The 19,831-nt window shown below is 56.6% G+C and overlaps 1 protein-coding gene across 8 annotated transcripts in view; it reads left to right on the top strand.

Moving 5' to 3' along the window:
• Nucleotides 1–19,831, top strand: part of syne1b (spectrin repeat containing, nuclear envelope 1b) — a 478,102-nt gene that overhangs the window by 434,689 nt on the left and 23,582 nt on the right. For all 8 annotated transcript variants that reach the window (XM_067989374.1, XM_067989378.1, XM_067989371.1 and 5 more), the window contains 2 exons: nucleotides 17,877–18,077; nucleotides 18,961–19,089. In XM_067989374.1, coding sequence (XP_067845475.1) covers nucleotides 17,877–18,077; nucleotides 18,961–19,089 — 330 coding nt within the window. The remainder of the gene's footprint in view (nucleotides 1–17,876; nucleotides 18,078–18,960; nucleotides 19,090–19,831) is intronic.

Here is a 19,831-nt window from a genome sequence, read left to right as displayed (position 1 = left end):
CACCATTGGTGGCTGTGCCTTCAGCTGCCCAGGCCCTAAGCTCTGGAATGCCCTCCCTAAACCTCTCTGCTTCTCTACCTCTCTCTCCTCCTTCAAGACACTCCTTAAACATACCTCTTTGACAAACCCATCCTAAGATCTACTCAAGTGGCTCGGTATCAAATTTTGTTTGATAACGCTTCTGTGAAGCGCTTTGGGATGTTTTACGACGTTAAAGGCGCTATATAAATGCACGCCATTGTTGTTGTTGGAGCCGTGCGGTGATTAGAGCAGTGCGGTGGTTAGAGCAGTGCGGTGGTTAGAGCTGTGCGATGATTAGAGCAGTGCGGTGGTTAGAGCAGTGCGGTGGTTAGAGGAGTGCGGTGGTTAGAGCAGTGCAGTGGTTAGAGGTGTGCGGTGGTTAGAGCCGTGCGGTGGTTAGAGCCGTGCGGTGGTTAGAGGTGTGCGGTGGTTAGAGCAGTGCGGTGGTTAGAGCAGTGCGGTGGTTAGAGGTGTGCGGTGGTTAGAGCAGTGCGGTGGTTAGAGGTGTGCGGTGGTTAGAGCAGTGCGGTGGTTAGAGGTGTGCGGTGGTTAGAGGTGTGCGGTGATTAGAGCAGTGCGGTGGTTAGAGCAGTGCGGTGGTGAGAGGTGTGCGGTGGTTAGAGATGTGCGGTGGTTAGAGCAGTGCGGTGATTAGAGCAGTGCGGTGGTTAGAGGTGTGCGGTGATTAGAGCCGTGCGGTGGTTAGAGGTGTGCGGTGGTTAGAGCAGTGCGGTGATTAGAGCAGTGCGGTGCTTAGAGCAGTGCGGTGGTTAAAGCTGTGCGGTGGTTAGACCAGTGCGGTGTTTAGAGGAGTGCGGTGGTTAGAGGCGAGCGGTGGTTAGAGGCGTGCGGTGTTTAGAGGAGTGCGGTGGTTAGAGGCGTGCGGTGGTTAGAGGCGTGCGGTGGTTAGAGGCGTGCGGCGGTTAGAGGCGTGCGGCGGTTAGAGCTGTGCGGCGGTTAGAGCTGTGCGGCGGTTAGAGGTGTGCGGCGGTTAGAGGTGTGCGGCGGTTAGAGGCGTGCGGCGGTTAGAGGCGTGCGGCGGTTAGAGGTGCGCGGCGGTTAGAGGTGCGCGGCGGTTAGAGGTGCGCGGCGGTTAGAGGTGCGCGGCGATTAGAGGTGCGCGGCGGTTAGAGCTGCGCGGCGGTTAGAGGTGTGCGGCGGTTAGAGCAGTGCGGCGGTTAGAGGTGTGCGGCGGTGAGAGCAGTGCGGCGGTTAGAGGTGTGCGGCGGTTAGAGGTGTGCGGCGGTTAGAGGTGTGCGGCGGTTAGAGCCGTGCGGCGGTTAGAGCAGTGCGGCGGTGAGAGCAGTGCGGCGGTTAGAGGTGTGCGGCGGTTAGAGGTGTGCGGCGGTTAGAGGTGTGCGGCGGTTAGAGCAGTGCGGCGGTTAGAGGTGTGCGGCGGTGAGAGCAGTGCGGCGGTTAGAGGTGTGCGGTGGTTAGAGATGTGCGGCGGTTAGAGCCGTGCGGCGGTTAGAGCAGTGCGGCGGTTAGAGCAGTGCGGCGGTTAGAGGTGTGCGGCGGTTAGAGCAGTGCGGCGGTTAGAGGTGTGCGGCGGTTAGAGGTGTGCGGCGGTTAGAGCCGTGCGGCGGTTAGAGCAGTGCGGCGGTTAGAGCAGTGCGGCGGTTAGAGGTGTGCGGCGGTTAGAGGTGTGCGGCGGTGAGAGCAGTGCGGCGGTTAGAGGTGTGCGGCGGTTAGAGGTGTGCGGCGGTTAGAGCCGTGCGGCGGTTAGAGGTGTGCGGCGGTTAGAGCAGTGCGGCGGTTAGAGCAGTGCGGCGGTTAGAGGTGTGCGGCGGTTAGAGCCGTGCGGCGGTTAGAGCCGTGCGGCGGTTAGAGCAGTGCGGCGGTTAGAGCCGTGCGGCGGTTAGAGCCGTGCGGCGGTTAGAGCAGTGCGGCGGTTAGAGGTGTGCGGCGGTCAGAGGTGTGCGGCGGTCAGAGGTGTGCGGCGGTCAGAGCTGTGCGGCGGTCAGAGCCGTGCGGCGGTCAGAGCCGTGCGGCGGTCAGAGCCGTGCGGCGGTCAGAGCAGTGCGGCGGTCAGAGGTGTGCGGCGATTAGAGCAGTGCGGCGGTTAGAGCTGTGCGGCGGTTAGAGCTGTGCGGCGGTTAGAGCAGTGCGGCGGTTAGAGGTGTGCGGCGGTTAGAGCAGTGCGGCGGTTAGAGCTGTGCGGCGGTTAGAGGTGTGCGGCGGTTAGAGCTGTGCGGCGGTTAGAGCTGTGCGGTGGTTAGAGCAGTGCGGTGGTTAGAGGTGTGCGGTGGTTAGAGCAGTGCGGTGGTTAGAGGTGTGCGGTGGTTAGAGCAGTGCGGTGGTTAGAGCTGTGCGGTGGTTAGAGGTGTGCGGTGGTTAGAGCAGTGCGGTGGTTAGAGCAGTGCGGTGGTTGGAGCAGTGCGGTGGTTAGAGCAGTGCGGTGGTTAGAGGTGTGCGGTGGTTAGAGCAGTGCGGTGGTTAGAGCAGTGCGGTGGTTAGAGGTGTGCGGTGGGTAGAGGTGTGCGGTGATTAGAGGTGTGCGGTGGTTAGAGGTGTGCGGTGGTTAGAGGTGTGCGGTGGTTAGAGCAGTGCGGTGGTTAGAGGTGTGCGGAGGTTAGAGGTGTGCGGTGGTTAGAGGTGTGCGGTGGTTAGAGGTGTGCGGAGGTTAGAGGTGTGCGGTGGTTAGAGCAGTGCGGTGGTTAGAGGTGTGCGGAGGTTAGAGGTGTGCGGTGGTTAGAGGTGTGCGGTGGTTAGAGCAGTGCGGTGGTTAGAGGTGTGCGGTGGTTTGAGGTGTGCGGTGGTTAGAGGTGTGCGGTGGTTAGAGCAGTGCGGTGGTTAGAGGTGTGCGGTGGTTAGAGGTGTGCGGTGGTTAGAGGTATGCGGTGGTTAGAGCAGTGCGGTGGTTAGAGGTGTGCGGTGGTTAGAGCCGTGCGGTGGTTAGAGCCGTGCGGTGGTTAGAGCCGTGCGGTGGTTAGAGCAGTGCGGTGGTTAGAGGTGTGCGGTGGTTAGAGGTGTGCGGTGGTTAGAGCAGTGCGGTGGTTAGAGCTGTGCGGTGGTTAGCGCAGTGCGGTGGTTAGAGGTGTGCGGTGGTTAGAGGTGTGCGGTGGTTAGAGCTGTGCGGTGGTTAGAGGTGTGCGGTGGTTAGAGCAGTGCGGTGATTAGAGGTGTGCGGTGGTTAGAGCTGTGCGGTGGTTAGAGGTGTGCGGTGGTTAGAGGTGTGCGGTGGTTGGAGGTGTGCGGTGGTTAGAGGTGTGCGGTGGTTAGAGGTGTGCGGTGGTTAGAGGTGTGCGGTGGTTAGAGCTGTGCGGTGGTTAGAGGTGTGCGGTGGTTAGAGCAGTGCGGTGATTAGAGGTGTGCGGTGGTTAGAGGTGTGCGGTGATTAGAGGTGTGCGGTGGTTAGAGGTGTGCGGTGGTTAGAGGTGTGCGGTGGTTAGAGCCGTGCGGTGGTTAGAGGTGTGCGGTGGTTAGAGGTGTGCGGTGGTTAGAGCTGTGCGGTGGTTAGAGGTGTGCGGTGGTTAGAGCTGTGCGGTGATTAGAGGTGTGCGGTGGTTAGAGCTGTGCGGTGGTTAGAGCAGTGCGGTGGTTAGAGCTGTGCGGTGGTTAGAGCCGTGCGGTGGTTAGAGGTGTGCGGTGGTTAGAGGTGTGCGGTGGTTAGAGCTGTGCGGTGGTTAGAGGTGTGCGGTGGTTAGAGGTGTGCGGTGGTTAGAGGTGTGCGGTGGTTAGAGGTGTGCGGTGGTTAGAGCTGTGCGGTGGTTAGAGGTGTGCGGTGGTTAGAGGTGTGCGGTGGTTAGAGGTGTGCGGTGGTTAGAGGTGTGCGGTGATTAGAGGTGTGCGGTGGTTAGAGGTGTGCGGTGGTTAGAGGTGTGCGGTGGTTAGAGGTGTGCGGTGGTTAGAGGTGTGCGGTGATTAGAGGTGTGCGGTGGTTAGAGGTGTGCGGTGGTTAGAGGTGTGCGGTGGTTAGAGGTGTGCGGTGGTTAGAGGTGTGCGGTGGTTAGAGCTGTGCGGTGGTTAGAGCTGTGCGGTGGTTAGAGCCGTGCGGTGGTTAGAGGTGTGCGGTGGTTAGAGCAGTGCGGTGGTTAGAGGTGTGCGGTGGTTAGAGCAGTGCGGTGGTTAGAGCTGTGCGGTGGTTAGAGCCGTGCGGTGGTTAGAGGTGTGCGGTGTTTAGAGCAGTGCGGTGGTTAGAGGTGTGCGGTGGTTAGAGCAGTGCGGTGGTTAGAGCAGTGCGATGGTTAGAGCAGTGCGGTGGTTAGAGGTGTGCGGTGGTTAGAGCAGTGCGGTGATTAGAGCAGTGCGGTGGTTAGAGGTGTGCGGTGGTTAGAGGTGTGCGGTGGTTAGAGCAGTGCGGTGGTTAGTGGTGTGTGGTGGTTAGAGCAGTGCGGTGGTTAGAGCAGTGCGGTGATTAGAGGTGTGCGGTGGTTAGAGGTGTGCGGTGGTTCGAGCAGTGCGATGGTTAGAGCAGTGCGGTGGTTAGATGTGTGCGGTGGTTAGAGGTGTGCGGTGGTTAGAGGTGTGCGGTGATTAGAGCAGTGCGGTGGTTAGAGCAGTGCGGTGATTAGAGCAGTGCGGTGATTAGATGTGTGCGGTGGTTAGAGGTGTGCGGTGGTTAGAGGTGTGCGGTGGTGAGAGCAGTGCGGTGGTTAGAGCAGTGCGGTGATTAGAGCAGTGCGGTGGTTAGAGGTGTGCGGTGGTTAGAGGTGTGCGGTGATTAGAGCCGTGCGGTGGTTAGAGGTGTGCGGTGGTTAGAGCAGTGCGGTGATTAGAGCAGTGCGGTGCTTAGAGCAGTGCGGTGGTTAAAGCTGTGCGGTGGTTAGACCAGTGCGGTGGTTAGACCAGTGCGGTGTTTAGAGCAGTGCGGTGGTTAGAGGCGTGCGGTGGTTAGAGGCGTGCGGCGGTTAGAGGCGTGCGGCGGTTAGAGCAGTGCGGCGGTTAGAGGTGTGCGGCGGTTAGAGGTGTGCGGCGGTTAGAGGTGTGCGGCGGTTAGAGCAGTGCGGCGGTTAGAGCAGTGCGGCGGTTAGAGCAGTGCGGCGGTTAGAGCAGTGCGGCGGTTAGAGCAGTGCGGCGGTTAGAGCAGTGCGGCGGTTAGAGCAGTGCGGCGGTTAGAGGTGTGCGGCGGTTAGAGGTGTGCGGCGGTTAGAGCTGTGCGGCGGTTAGAGCAGTGCGGCGGTTAGAGGTGTGCGGCGGTTAGAGGTGTGCGGCGGTTAGAGGTGTGCGGCAGTTATAGCCGTGCGGCGGTTAGAGGTGTGCGGCGGTTAGAGCAGTGCGGCGGTTAGAGCAGTGCGGCGGTTAGAGCAGTGCGGCGGTTAGAGGTGTGCGGCGGTTAGAGGTGTGCGGCGGTTAGAGCCGTGCGGCGGTTAGAGCAGTGCGGCGGTTAGAGGTGTGCGGCGGTTAGAGCCGTGCGGCGGTTAGAGCCGTGCGGCGGTTAGAGCAGTGCGGCGGTTAGAGCCGTGCGGCGGTTAGAGCAGTGCGGCGGTTAGAGCCGTGCGGCGGTTAGAGCCGTGCGGCGGTTAGAGCAGTGCGGCGGTTAGAGCAGTGCGGCGGTCTGAGCAGTGCGGCGGTCAGAGGTGTGCGGCGGTCAGAGGTGTGCGGCGGTCAGAGCTGTGCGGCGGTCAGAGGTGTGCGGCGGTCAGAGCCGTGCGGCGGTCAGAGCCGTGCGGCGGTTAGAGGTGTGCGGTGCTTAGAGCAGTGCGGTGGTTAGAGCTGTGCGGTGGTTAGAGCAGTGCGGTGATTAGAGGTGTGCGGTGGTTAGAGGTGTGCGGTGGTTAGAGCAGTGCGGTGGTTAGAGGTGTGCGGTGGTTAGAGGTGTGCGGTGGTTAGAGGTGTGCGGTGGTTAGAGCAGTGCGGTGGTTAGAGGTGTGCGGTGGTTAGAGGTGTGCGGTGGTTAGAGGTGTGCGGTGGTTAGAGGTGTGTGGTGGTTAGAGCAGTGCGGTGGTTAGAGCAGTGCGGTGGTTAGAGGTGTGCGGTGGTTAGAGGTGTGCGGTGGTTAGAGGTGTGCGGTGGTTAGAGCAGTGCGGTGGTTAGAGGTGTGCGGTGGTTAGAGCTGTGCGGTGGTTAGAGGTGTGCGGTGGTTAGAGGTGTGCGGTGGTTAGAGGTGTGCGGTGGTTAGAGGTGTGCGGTGGTTAGAGCTGTGCGGTGGTTAGAGGTGTGCGGTGGTTAGAGGTGTGCGGTGGTTAGAGCTGTGCGGTGGTTAGAGGTGTGCGGTGGTTAGAGCTGTGCGGTGGTTAGAGGTGTGCGGTGGTTAGAGGTGTGCGGTGGTTAGAGCAGTGCGGTGGTTAGAGCAGTGCGGTGGTTAGAGGTGTGCGGTGGTTAGAGGTGTGCGGTGGTTAGAGGTGTGCGGTGGTTAGAGCAGTGCGGTGGTTAGAGGTGTGCGGTGGTTAGAGGTGTGCGGTGGTTAGAGCAGTGCGGTGGTTAGAGCTGTGCGGTGGTTAGAGGTGTGCGGTGGTTAGAGCAGTGCGGTGGTTAGAGCAGTGCGGTGGTTAGAGGTGTGCGGTGGTTAGAGCAGTGCGGTGGTTAGAGCAGTGCGGTGGTTAGAGCAGTGCGGTGGTTAGAGGTGTGCGGTGGGTAGAGGTGTGCGGTGGTTAGAGCAGTGCGGAGGTTAGAGGTGTGCGGTGGTTAGAGGTGTGCGGTGGTTAGAGCCGTGCGGTGGTTAGAGCAGTGCGGTGGTTAGAGGTGTGCGGTGGTTAGAGCTGTGCGGTGGTGAGAGCAGTGCGGTGGTTAGAGGTGTGCGGTGGTTAGAGGTGTGCGGTGGTTAGAGCAGTGCGGTGGTTGGAGGTGTGCGGTGGTTAGAGGTGTGCGGTGGTTAGAGGTGTGCGGTGGTTAGAGGTGTGCGGTGATTAGAGGTGTGCGGTGGTTAGAGCAGTGCGGTGGTTAGAGGTGTGCGGTGGTTAGAGGTGTGCGGTGGTTAGAGGTATGCGGTGGTTAGAGCAGTGCGGCGGTCTGAGCAGTGCGGCGGTCAGAGGTGTGCGGCGGTCAGAGGTGTGCGGCGGTCAGAGCTGTGCGGCGGTCAGAGGTGTGCGGCAGTTATAGCCGTGCGGCGGTTAGAGGTGAGCGGCGGTTAGAGCAGTGCGGCGGTTAGAGCAGTGCGGCGGTTAGAGCAGTGCGGCGGTTAGAGGTGTGCGGCGGTTAGAGGTGTGCGGCGGTTAGAGCCGTGCGGCGGTTAGAGCAGTGCGGCGGTTAGAGGTGTGCGGCGGTTAGAGCCGTGCGGCGGTTAGAGCCGTGCGGCGGTTAGAGCCGTGCGGCGGTTAGAGCAGTGCGGCGGTTAGAGCCGTGCGGCGGTTAGAGCCGTGCGGCGGTTAGAGCAGTGCGGCGGTTAGAGCAGTGCGGCGGTTAGAGCTGTGCGGCGGTTAGAGCCGTGCGGCGGTTAGAGCCGTGCGGCGGTTAGAGCAGTGCGGCGGTCTGAGCAGTGCGGCGGTCAGAGGTGTGCGGCGGTCAGAGGTGTGCGGCGGTCAGAGCTGTGCGGCGGTCAGAGGTGTGCGGCGGTCAGAGCCGTGCGGCGGTCAGAGCCGTGCGGCGGTCAGAGCAGTGCGGTGGTTAGAGGTGTGCGGTGCTTAGAGCAGTGCGGTGGTTATAGCTGTGCGTAGGTTAGAGCAGTGCGGTGGTTAGAGGTGTGCGGTGGTTAGAGCAGTGCGGTGGTTAGAGGTGTGCGGTGGTTAGAGCAGTGCGGTGGTTAGAGCTGTGCGGTGGTTAGAGGTGTGCGGTGGTTAGAGCAGTGCGGTGGTTAGAGCAGTGCGGTGGTTAGAGGTGTGCGGTGGTTCGAGCAGTGCGGTGGTTAGAGCAGTGCGGTGGTTAGAGCAGTGCGGTGATTAGAGGTGTGCGGTGGTTAGAGGTGTGCGGTGGGTAGAGGTGTGCGGTGGTTAGAGCAGTGCGGTGGTTAGAGGTGTGCGGTGGTTAGAGGTGTGCGGTGGTTCGAGGTGTGCGGTGATTAGAGCAGTGCGGTGGTTAGAGCTGTGCGGTGGTTAGAGCAGTGCGGTGGTTAGAGCTGTGCGGTGGTTAGAGGTGTGCGGTGGTTAGAGCAGTGCGGTGGTTAGAGGTGTGCGGTGGTTAGAGCTGTGCGGTGGTGAGAGCAGTGCGGTGGTTAGAGGTGTGCGGTGGTTAGAGCTGTGCGGTGGTTAGAGGTGTGCGGTGGTTAGAGCAGTGCGGTGGTTGGAGGTGTGCGGTGGTTAGAGGTGTGCGGTGGTTAGAGGTGTGCGGTGGTTAGAGGTGTGCGGTGATTAGAGGTGTGCGGTGGTTAGAGCAGTGCGGTGGTTAGAGCCGTGCGGTGGTTAGAGCCGTGCGGTGGTTAGAGGTGTGCGGTGGTTAGAGGTGTGCGGTGGTTAGAGGTGTGCGGTGGTTAGAGCAGTGCGGTGGTTAGAGCTGTGCGGTGGTTAGAGGTGTGCGGTGGTTAGAGCTGTGCGGTGGTTAGAGGTGTGCGGTGGTTAGAGGTGTGCGGTGGTTAGAGGTGTGCGGTGGTTAGAGCTGTGCGATGGTTAGAGCAGTGCGGTGGTTAGATGTGTGCGGTGGTTAGAGGTGTGCGGTGGTTAGAGGTGTGCGGTGGTTAGAGCAGTGCGGTGGTTAGAGGTGTGCGGTGGTTAGAGCAGTGCGGTGGTTAGAGGTGTGCGGTGGTTAGAGCAGTGCGGTGGTTAGTGGTGTGCGGTGGTTAGAGCAGTGCGGTGGTTAGAGGTGTGCGGTGGTTAGAGCAGTGCGGTGGTTAGAGGTGTGCGGTGGTTAGAGGTGTGCGGTGGTTAGAGGTGTGCGGTGGTTAGAGGTGTGCGGTGGTTAGAGCAGTGCGGTGGTTAGAGGTGTGCGGTGGTTAGAGCAGTGCGGTGGTTAGAGGTGTGCGGTGGTTAGAGCAGTGCGGTGGTTAGTGGTGTGCGGTGGTTAGAGCAGTGCGGTGGTTAGAGGTGTGCGGTGGTTAGAGGTGTGCGGTGGTTAGAGGTGTGCGGTGGTTAGAGGTGTGCGGTGTTTAGAGCAGTGCGGTGGTTAGAGCTGTGCGGTGGTTAGAGGTTTGCGGTGGTTAGAGCAGTGCGGTGGTTAGAGCAGTGCGGTGTTTAGAGCAGTGCGGTGGTTAGAGCTGTGCGGTGGTTAGAGCAGTGCGGTGTTTAGAGCAGTGCGGTGGTTAGAGCTGTGCGGTGGTTAGAGCAGTGCGGTGATTAGAGCTGTGCGGTGGTTAGAGCAGTGCGGTGTTTAGAGCAGTGCGGTGGTTAGAGCAGTGCGGTGTTGAGAGCAGTGCGGTGTTTAGAGCAGTGCGGTGGTTAGAGGTTTGCGGTGGTTAGAGGTGTGCGGTGGTTAGAGGTGTGCGGTGGTTAGAGGTTTGCGGTGGTTAGAGGTGTGCGGTGGTTAGAGGTGTGCGGTGGTTAGAGGTGTGCGGTGGTTAGAGCAGTGCGGTGGTTAGAGGTGTGCGGTGGTTAGAGGTGTGCGGTGGTTAGAGGTGTGCGGTGATTAGAGCAGTGCGGTGGTTAGAGGTGTGCGGTGGTTAGAGGTGTGCGGTGATTAGAGCAGTGCGGTGGTTAGAGCAGTGCGGTGGTTAGAGGTGTGCGGTGGTTAAAGGTGTGCGGTGGTTAGAGCAGTGCGGTGGTTAGAGGTGTGCGGTGGTTAGAGGTGTGCGGTGGTTAGAGGTGTGCGGTGGTTAAAGGTGTGCGGTGGTTAGAGGTGTGCGGTGATTAGAGCAGTGCGGTGGTTAGAGGTGTGCGGTGGTTAGAGGTGTGCGGTGGTTAAAGGTGTGCGGTGGTTAGAGCAGTGCGGTGGTTAGAGGTGTGCGGTGTTTAGAGCAGTGCGGTGGTTAGAGGTGTGCGGTGGTTAAAGGTGTGCGGTGGTTAGAGCAGTGCGGTGGTTAGAGGTGTGCGGTGGTTAGAGGTGTGCGGTGGTTAGAGGTGTGCGGTGGTTAGAGGTGTGCGGTGGTTAGAGGTGTGCGGTGGTTAGAGGTGTGCGGTGGTTAGTGCAGTGCGGTGGTTAGAGCTGTGCGGTGGTTAGAGCAGTGCGGTGATTAGAGCTGTGCGGTGATTAGAGGTGTGCGGTGATTAGAGCAGTGCGGTGGTTAGAGGTGTGCGGTGGTTAGAGGTGTGCGGTGGTTAGAGGTGTGCGGTGGTTAGAGGTGTGCGGTGGTTAGAGCAGTGCGGTGGTTAGAGCTGTGCGGTGGTTAGAGCAGTGCGGTGATTAGAGCAGTGCGGTGGTTAGAGGTGTGCGGTGGTTAGAGCAGTGCGGTGGTTACAGGTGTGCGGTGGTTAGAGCAGTGCGGTGGTTAGAGCAGTGCGGTGATTAGAGCAGTGCGGTGGTTAGAGGTGTGCGGTGGTTACAGGTGTGCGGTGGTTAGAGCTGTGCGGTGGTTAGAGCAGTGCGGTGGTTAGAGCTGTGCGGTGGTTAGAGGTGTGCGGTGGTTAGAGGTGTGCGGTGGTTAGAGGTGTGCGGTGGTTAGAGGTGTGCGGTGGTTAGAGCAGTGCGGTGGTTACAGGTGTGCGGTGATTAGAGGTGTGCGGTGGTTAGAGGTGTGCGGTGGTTAGAGCAGTGCGGTGGTTAGAGGTGTGCGGTGGTTAGAGGTGTGCGGTGGTTAGAGGTGTGCGGTGATTAGAGCAGTGCGGTGATTAGAGGTGTGCGGTGGTTAGAGCAGTGCGGTGGTTACAGGTGTGCGGTGATTAGAGCTGTGCGGTGATTAGAGGTGTGCGGTGGTTAGAGCAGTGCGGTGATTAGAGGTGTGCGGTGGTTAGAGGTGTGCGGTGATTAGAGCAGTGCGGTGGTTAGAGGTGTGCGGTGGTTAGAGGTGTGCGGTGATTAGAGGTGTGCGGTGATTAGAGCAGTGCGGTGGTTAGAGCAGTGCGGTGATTAGAGGTGTGCGGTGGTTAGAGCAGTCCGGTGGTTAGAGGTGTGCGGTGATTAGAGGTGTGCGGTAGTTAGAGGTGTGCGGTGATTAGAGCAGTGCGGTGGTTAGAGGTGTGCGGTGGTTAGAGGTGTGCGGTGATTAGAGGTGTGCGGTGATTAGAGCAGTGCGGTGGTTAGAGCAGTGCGGTGGTTAGAGCAGTGCGGTGATTAGAGGTGTGCGGTGGTTAGAGGTGTGCGGTGGTTAGAGGTGTGCGGTGATTAGAGGTGTGCGGTGGTTAGAGGTGTGCGGTGGTTAGAGCAGTGCGGTGGTTAGAGGTGTGCGGTGATTAGAGCAGTGCGGTGGTTAGAGGTGTGCGGTGGTTAGAGGTGTGCGGTGATTAGAGCAGTGCGGTGGTTATACGTGTGCGGTGGTTAGAGGTGTGCGGTGGTTAGAGGTGTGCGGTGGTTAGAGCAGTGCGGTGGTTAGAGGTGTGCGGTGGTTAGAGCAGTGCGGTGGTTAGAGGTGTGCGGTGGTTAGAGGTGTGCGGTGGTTAGAGGTGTGCGGTGGTTAGAGGTGTGCGGTGGTTAGAGGTGTGCGGTGGTTAGAGGTGTGCGGTGGTTAGAGCAGTGCGGTGATTAGAGCCGTGCGGTGGTTAGAGGTGTGCGGTGGTTAGAGCCGTGCGGTGGTTAGAGGTGTGCGGTGGTTAGAGGTGTGCGGTGGTTAGAGGTGTGCGGTGGTTAGAGCAGTGCGGTGATTAGAGCCGTGCGGTGGTTAGAGGTGTGCGGTGGTTAGAGGTGTGCGGTGGTTAGAGCAGTGCGGTGATTAGAGCTGTGCGGTGATTAGAGCCGTGCGGTGGTTAGAGGTGTGCGGTGGTTAGAGGTGTGCGGTGATTAGAGCCGTGCGGTGATTAGAGCAGTGCGGTGGTTAGAGGTGTGCGGTGGTTAGAGCCGTGCGGTGATTAGAGCAGTGCGGTGGTTAGAGGTGTGCGGTGGTTAGAGCAGTGCGGTGATTAGAGCAGTGCGGTGGTTGGAGGTGTGCGGTGATTAGAGGTGTGCGGTGATTAGAGGTGTGCGGTGGTTAGAGCCGTGCGGTGATTAGAGCAGTGCGGTGGTTAGAGGTGTGCGGTGATTAGAGGTGTGCGGTGGTTAGAGGTGTGCGGTGGTTAGAGCAGTGCGGTGATTAGAGCCGTGCGGTGGTTAGAGGTGTGCGGTGGTTAGAGGTGTGCGGTGGTTAGAGGTGTGCGGTGGTTAGAGGTGTGCGGTGGTTAGAGGTGTGCGGTGATTAGAGGTGTGCGGTGGTTAGAGGTGTGCGGTGGTTAGAGGTGTGCGGTGGTTAGAGCAGTGCGGTGGTTAGAGGTGTGCGGTGGTTAGAGGTGTGCGGTGGTTAGAGCAGTGCGGTGATTAGAGCAGTGCGGTGGTTGGAGGTGTGCGGTGGTTGGAGGTGTGTGGTGGTTAGAGCCGTGCGGTGATTAGAGCAGTGCGGTGGTTAGAGGTGTGCGGTGGTTAGAGGTGTGCGGTGATTAGAGGTGTGCGGTGGTTAGAGGTGTGCGGTGGTTAGAGCAGTGCGGTGATTAGAGCCGTGCGGTGGTTAGAGGTGTGCGGTGGTTAGAGGTGTGCGGTGGTTAGAGCAGTGCGGTGATTAGAGGTGTGCGGTGATTAGAGGTGTGCGGTGGTTAGAGGTGTGCGGTGGTTAGAGCCGTGCGGTGATTAGAGCAGTGCGGTGGTTAGAGGTGTGCGGTGATTAGAGGTGTGCGGTTCTTAGAGGTGTGCGGTGGTTAGAGGTGTGCGGTGATTAGAGGTGTGCGGTTCTTAGAGGTGTGCGGTGGTTAGAGGTGTGCGGTGATTAGAGCCGTGCGGTGGTTAGAGGTGTGCGGTGGTTAGAGGTGTGCGGTGGTTAGAGCAGAGCGGTGATTAGAGCAGTGCGGTGATTAGAGCAGTGCGGTGGTTGGAGGTGTGCGGTGGTTAGAGCTGTGCGGTGATTAGAGCCGTGCGGTGGTTAGAGGTGTGCGGTGGTTAGAGGTGTGCGGTGGTTAGAGGTGTGCGGTGGTTAGAGCAGTGCGGTGATTAGAGCAGTGCGGTGATTAGAGGTGTGCGGTGGTTAGAGGTGTGCGGTGGTTGGAGGTGTGCGGTGGTTAGAGCCGTGCGGTGGTTAGAGGTGTGCGGTGGTTCGAGGTGTGCGGTGGTTAGAGCCGTGCGGTGGTTAGAGGTGTGCGGTGGTTCGAGGTGTGCGGTGGTTAGAGCAGTGCGGTGATTAGAGCTGTGCGGTGATTAGAGGTGTGCGGTGATTAGAGCCGTGCGGTGGTTAGAGGTGTGCGGTGATTAGAGGTGTGCGGTGGTTAGAGGTGTGCGGTGGTTAGAGGTGTGCGGTGATTAGAGGTGTGCGGTGGTTAGAGGTGTGCGGTGGTTAGAGGTGTGCGGTGGTTAGAGGTGTGCGGTGATTAGAGGTGTGCGGTGGTTAGAGGTGTGCGGTGGTTAGAGGTGTGCGGTGATTAGAGCCGTGCGGTGGTTAGAGGTGTGCGGTGGTTAGAGGTGTGCGGTGGTTAGAGGTGTGCGGTGATTAGAGGTGTGCGGTGGTTAGAGGTGTGCGGTGGTTAGAGGTGTGCGGTGATTAGAGCCGTGCGGTGGTTAGAGGTGTGCGGTGGTTAGAGGTGTGCGGTGGTTAGAGGTGTGCGGTGGTTAGAGGTGTGCGGTGGTTAGAGGTGTGCGGTGGTTAGAGGTGTGCGGTGGTTAGAGGTGTGCGGTGGTTAGAGGTGTGCGGTGGTTAGAGGTGTGCGGTGATTAGAGGTGTGCGGTGGTTAGAGCAGTGCGGTGGTTAGAGGTGTGCGGTGGTTAGAGGTGTGCGGTGGTTAGAGGTGTGCGGTGGTTAGAGGTGTGCGGTGGTTAGAGCAGTGCGGTGGTTAGAGGTGTGCGGTGGTTAGAGGTGTGCGGTGGTTAGAGCAGTGCGGTGGTTAGAGGTGTGCGGTGGTTAGAGGTGTGCGGTGATTAGAGCCGTGCGGTGGTTAGAGGTGTGCGGTGGTTAGAGCAGTGCGGTGGTTAGAGGTGTGCGGTGATTAGAGGTGTGCGGTGGTTAGAGGTGTGCGGTGGTTAGAGGTGTGCGGTGGTTAGAGCTGTGCGGTGGTTAGAGCTGTGCGGTGGTTAGAGGTGTGCGGTGGTTAGAGCAGTGCGGTGGTTAGAGGTGTGCGGTGGTTAGAGGTGTGCGGTGATTAGAGGTGTGCGGTGGTTAGAGCAGTGCGGTGGTTAGAGGTGTGCGGTGGTTAGAGGTGTGCGGTGGTTAGAGCAGTGCGGTGGTTAGAGCTGTGCGGTGGTTAGAGGTGTGCGGTGGTTAGAGCTGTGCGGTGGTTAGAGGTGTGCGGTGGTTAGAGGTGTGCGGTGATTAGAGGTGTGCGGTGGTTAGAGCAGTGCGGTGGTTAGAGGTGTGCGGTGGTTAGAGGTGTGCGGTGGTTAGAGGTGTGCGGTGGTTAGAGCAGTGCGGTGGTTAGAGCAGTGCGGTGGTTAGAGGTGTGCGGTGGTTAGAGCAGTGCGGTGGTTAGAGGTGTGCGGTGATTAGAGGTGTGCGGTGGTTAGAGCCGTGCGGTAATTAGAGCAGTGCGGTGGTTAGAGGTGTGCGGTGGTTAGAGCAGTGCGGTGGTTAGAGGTGTGCGGTGGTTAGAGCAGTGCGGTGGTTAGAGGTGTGCGGTGGTTAGAGGTGTGCGGTGATTAGAGGTGTGCGGTGGTTAGAGCAGTGCGGTGGTTAGAGGTGTGCGGTGGTTAGAGCAGTGCGGTGGTTAGAGGTGTGCGGTGGTTAGAGGTGTGCGGTGGTTAGAGGTGTGCGGTGGTTAGAGGTGTGCGGTGGTTAGAGCAGTGCGGTGGTTAGAGCAGTGCGGTGGTTAGAGGTGTGCGGTGGTTAGAGGTGTGCGGTGGTTAGAGGTGTGCGGTGGTTAGAGCAGTGCGGTGGTTAGAGGTGTGCGGTGGTTAGAGCAGTGCGGTGGTTAGAGGTGTGCGGTGGTTAGAGGTGTGCGGTGGTTAGAGGTGTGCGGTGGTTAGAGCAGTGCGGTGGTTAGAGCAGTGCGGTGGTTAGAGGTGTGCGGTGGTTAGAGGTGTGCGGTGGTTAGAGGTGTGCGGTGGTTGGAGCAGTGCGGTGGTTAGAGGTGTGCGGTGGTTAGAGCAGTGCGGTGGTTAGAGGTGTGCGGTGGTTAGAGGTGTGCGGTGGTTAGAGCCGTGCGGTAATTAGAGCAGTGCGGTGGTTAGAGGTGTGCGGTGGTTAGAGCAGTGCGGTGGTTAGAGGTGTGCGGTGGTTAGAGCAGTGCGGTGGTTAGAGGTGTGCGGTGGTTAGAGGTGTGCGGTGATTAGAGGTGTGCGGTGGTTAGAGCAGTGCGGTGGTTAGAGGTGTGCGGTGGTTAGAGGTGTGCGGTGATTAGAGGTGTGCGGTGGTTAGAGCAGTGCGGTGGTTAGAGGTGTGCGGTGGTTAGAGGTGTGCGGTGGTTAGAGGTGTGCGGTGGTTAGAGCAGTGCGGTGGTTAGAGGTGTGCGGTGGTTAGAGGTGTGCGGTGGTTAGAGGTGTGCGGTGGTTAGAGCAGTGCGGTGGTTAGAGGTGTGCGGTGGTTAGAGCCGTGCGGTAATTCGAGCAGTGCGGTGGTTAGAGGTGTGCGGTGGTTAGAGCAGTGCGGTGGTTAGAGCAGTGCGGTGGTTAGAGCAGTGCGGTGGTTAGAGGTGTGCGGTGGTTAGAGGTGTGCGGTGGTTAGAGCAGTGCGGTGGTTAGAGGTGTGCGGTGGTTAGAGGTGTGCGGTGGTTAGAGCAGTGCGGTGGTTAGAGGTGTGCGGTGGTTAGAGGTGTGCGGTGGTTAGAGGTGTGCGGTGGTTAGAGCAGTGCGGTGGTTCGAGTTCTGCATTTTATTATTACATAATTGAAATGCAGGGGTAGATTTCATTTAGCGAAATTTTGGGTTTAGAAATCAGCACACTCCCCATGAATCGAGGTTTAAGGTGTACAAATCGGCACACTTCCCATGAATCAGGATTTCAGATGTAGAAATCGGCACAATCCCCATGAATCAGGATTTCAGTTGTCGAAATCGGCACACTCCCCGTGAATCAGGATTTCAGGTGTAGAAATCGGCACACTCCCCGTGAATCAGGATTTCAGCTGTTCAAATCGGCACACTCCCCAGGAATCAGGATTTCAGGTGTACAAATCGGCACACTCCCCGTGAATCAGGATTTCAGGTATAGAAATCGGCACACTCCCCATGAATTGGGATTTCAGGTATAGAAATCGGCACACTCCCCATGAATCAGGATTTCAGGTGTACAAATCGGCACACTCCCCGTGAATCAGGATTTCAGGTGTAAAAATCGGCACAATCCCCATGAATTGGGAGCTCAGGTGTAGAAATCGGCACACCCATGAACACTGTGAATCCGCCTGGAGATGTGAAAGCTGAGTTTAGGAAATGACATAATTGACTTATTTGGGAGTGCATCGTGCAGCTCAATACGTTTACTGGAGGGGGTGATATGTGCTTGAATCTAATGACAGGCACAAGTCTTAACAGGGGTCTGGTCCTTCGGGTAGATTCACTGGTCTTGCACTCGGAGTGGGGACCAAACTGGAAGGAAGAGCGGGATGGAGAATTGACACTACCCCGTGTTGTGGTCTTATCTCCGTCACATGGTCCTCCTGCTGGGTTGGTGAATTTACCCAATTAGATTGCTTGGTTTGACCTGGCGTTGACCTAGCAGCCTAAGTGCCATCCAGGTAGCAAGCCTGTTAGCAGCAGACCGTGTCGTGTTGACTTAATTTTAAAAAAAACATTCAATATAACAAATGGACCCGTTAATGTCACAGATGGCAGTAAGTTTATTGCATGGTGTGAAGAGGAATGCCCCTGTTGCAGTCCAGCTCTGTTCACCATGTGAATGAGTAGGTACCAATGTGATCAGTCACTTCTGTCACAGCTTCTCATCACTGACATACTTAGGGCTTGAAACTGCAGAGTCATCTGGAGTTCCCATGGATTTAGGCCAGAATCAAAGTGCCATTACACTTTTATCTTTAAATAGACACGGCCACAGATTTGTACTGTTGAGTAAAGTACTTTTCGCCAAAAGGTGTATACAGAAAATGGTAAATATATTCAACAGTCCAAACAGCACAAATATTTCACACTTCAGTAAATTGACATTGAATATTAATAATGGAAATATTTGAAGTGCCACATCATCTTTAAGACAAGGTTAGCGATTGGATCAAGTTTGTACACAAACCACTTCAAAATACTGATCACTTCAAAATAGGTTCAGTGCTCGGTAAGTCAGTTGATTGTTTTAATTATGACTCATTGATCAGAAAGCAAGGGGTTTATTTTCTCGGCACTTTTCCTTGAGTTTCATCTTGTTTACGGTAATTTGGATTAGTTGGAGGGTGGACGTTCCTGAGAGATGCAAAACTGAGGTACTGCAGCGCCACCAGTGGCATGGAGATGTAATTGTGGAGTGACACATTCACATTGGCCGTTTCCATCATGTTCAGACACCGTTCAGTCCCCATTTTAAACTCAATAACAATTTGCATTTATTTAGCAGCTTTAATGTAGAAAAACATCCCAAGACGCTTCTCAGAGGCGTAATAGGAAAAAATGGACGCCGAGCCATAGGAGGCAATATTGAGAAGGGTGACCAAGAGCTTGGACAAAGGGATGGGTTTTAAGAAGAGTCTTGAATTTGGGAAGCAGAGAATTGGAGTTGTTTGGAACTCAGGCATTTCTGTGCAGTGCAGGCTGTGGAGCTGGGGAATACAAAACTGAAGCTCTCAGCACCACTTCTGGCAGGAGGGTGTAATTACAATGTGACAAGTTTACATAGGCAGTTTCCGTTATAAATGTTGACATATGAAATTTCAATGGTGAACGTTGACACAGGAAGTATGTGCAGATGTAAAATGTATAATATATAATAGATATATATTACATAAATATTAATTCACTCTCCTAGCCATTACTAGTCTTGATAAAGTCTCGAGCTAATGGAAGAAGATTGGACTATGGGATGCTTTCATCCTTTGTTCATTCAGTAGAGTGATGAAGATGGTGGCTCAGCCACCTGCTCTTGAGATGGAACGTGGCCACTTCAGGTTGTTTCCTTGTATCTGTTTCAGGAGTTACAAAAGGCAGTCGACAACCGCAAAGCCATCATCTTGTCCATAAACCTGTGCAGTGCCGAGTTCACCCAGTCCGACACTAGTGATGCACAGGAGCTCCAGGAACGCTTGAGTCAGATGAACAAGCGGTGGGACCGAGTGAGCAGCCTGCTGGAGGATTGGCGTAGCACCCTTCAGGATGCCCTTATGCAGTGTCATGTGAGTATTATTTGTGGGCCTCCCCACAGAGCTCTTCAGCAAAGCTGTATATGATCTGATTTAAACTAGACAAGGGTCTTGGACCAAAATAAGGTGTGTGTTCATTAGAGTATCAAACAAGTTTATTTAACCCAACAGAGACATCTCTCTGATACCAAGGAGGGGCAGAAGATTGGATTATTAACACTCACTATACAGGTTCTTCAGACTTTCTTCAAAGAGACTGTCCTAACGTTTGGACAAGGGTTGTGAGAACTCTGAGCAGCTGTAGGTCATTAGTCCCTTGTGTCTTGTACTCTACTATTAAAGAAAGAAAGAATTTGCATTTCTATAGAGCCTTTCACGACCTCAGGACGTCCCAAAGTGCCTTACAGCCAATAAAGTACTTTTGAAATGTAGTTATCGTTGTAATGTAGGAAAACACGGCACCCAAGTTGTGCACAGCAAGGTCCCCCAAACAGCAATGAAATAAATGACCAAATCATCTGTTCTAATGATGTTGATTGAGGGATAAATATTGGCCCCAGGACACTGGGAGAACTCCCCTATTCTTCTTCAAATATTGCTGTGGGATCCTTTACATCCACCTGAGAGGACAGACGGGGTCTCGATTTAACGTTTCATCCGAATGATGGCACGTCTGACAGTGCAGCACTCCCTCAGTACTGCGCAGGGAGTGTCAAATCAGATTATGGGCTCAGGTCTCTGGAGTGGGACTTGAACCCACAACCTTCTGATACGGGTGTGAGTACTACTGCTGACCTGAGGCTGACACCAAGATGGCAGGTAGCTGATGTTATTTCTAAGCAGGTTTCCTGGCGGTTGGAATTGGCGGGTCTATTGTAATGCATCTGATGTTAACTTTCCCTTTTTGTATCTGTAGGATTTCCATGAGATGAGCCACGGCCTACTGCTCTGGCTGGAGAATATAGACAGAAGGAGGAATGAAATTCTCCCCATTGACCCAAATCTGGATCCAGACACCCTGCAAGACCATCACAAGACACTGATGGTGAGAGCTACGTTGGAATCTGGTTCTCTGTTCTTTATTTCTGTCTTGTGTCATTGTTCTCATTAGATCAATTTAATTCAGTTGTGTCTGGTGCCACTGGGATGGATGATGTTAAGGCGGGAGGATAAGGCCAAGGAGGGACGATAAGGCCAAGGCGGGAGGATAAGGCCAAGGCGGGAGGATAAGGCCAAGGAGGGACGATAAGGCCAAGGAGGGAGGATAAGGCCAAGGCGGGAGGATAAGGCCAAGGCGGGAGGATAAGGCCAAGGCGGGAGGATAAGGCCAAGGAGGGACGATAAGGCCAAGGAGGGACGATAAGGCCAAGGAGGGACGATAAGGCCAAGGAGGGAGGATAAGGCCAAGGAGGGAGGATAAGGCCAAGGAGGGAGGATAAGGCCAAGGAGGGACGATAAGGCCAAGGAGGGACGATAAGGCCAAGGAGGGAGGATAAGGCCAAGGAGGGAGGATAAGGCCAAGGAGGGAGGATAAGGCCAAGGAGGGAGGATAAGGCCAAGGAGGGAGGATAAGGCCAAGGAGGGAGGATAAGGCCAAGGAGGGAGGATAAGGCCAAGGAGGTTGGATAAGGCCAAGGAGGGAGGATAAGGCCAAGGAGGGAGGATAAGGCCAAGGAGGGAGGATAAGGCCAAGGAGGGAGGATAAGGCCAAGGAGGGACGATAAGGCCAAGGAGGGAGGATAAGGCCAAGGAGGGAGGATAAGGCCAAGGAGGGACGATAAGGCCAA

This window comes from Heptranchias perlo, chromosome 8 (assembly GCF_035084215.1).
Source record: "Heptranchias perlo isolate sHepPer1 chromosome 8, sHepPer1.hap1, whole genome shotgun sequence".
Lineage (NCBI taxonomy): Eukaryota > Metazoa > Chordata > Chondrichthyes > Hexanchiformes > Hexanchidae > Heptranchias > Heptranchias perlo.
Note: the sequence above shows the minus strand (reverse complement) of the source record. Positions and strands in the feature narration are given on the sequence as shown.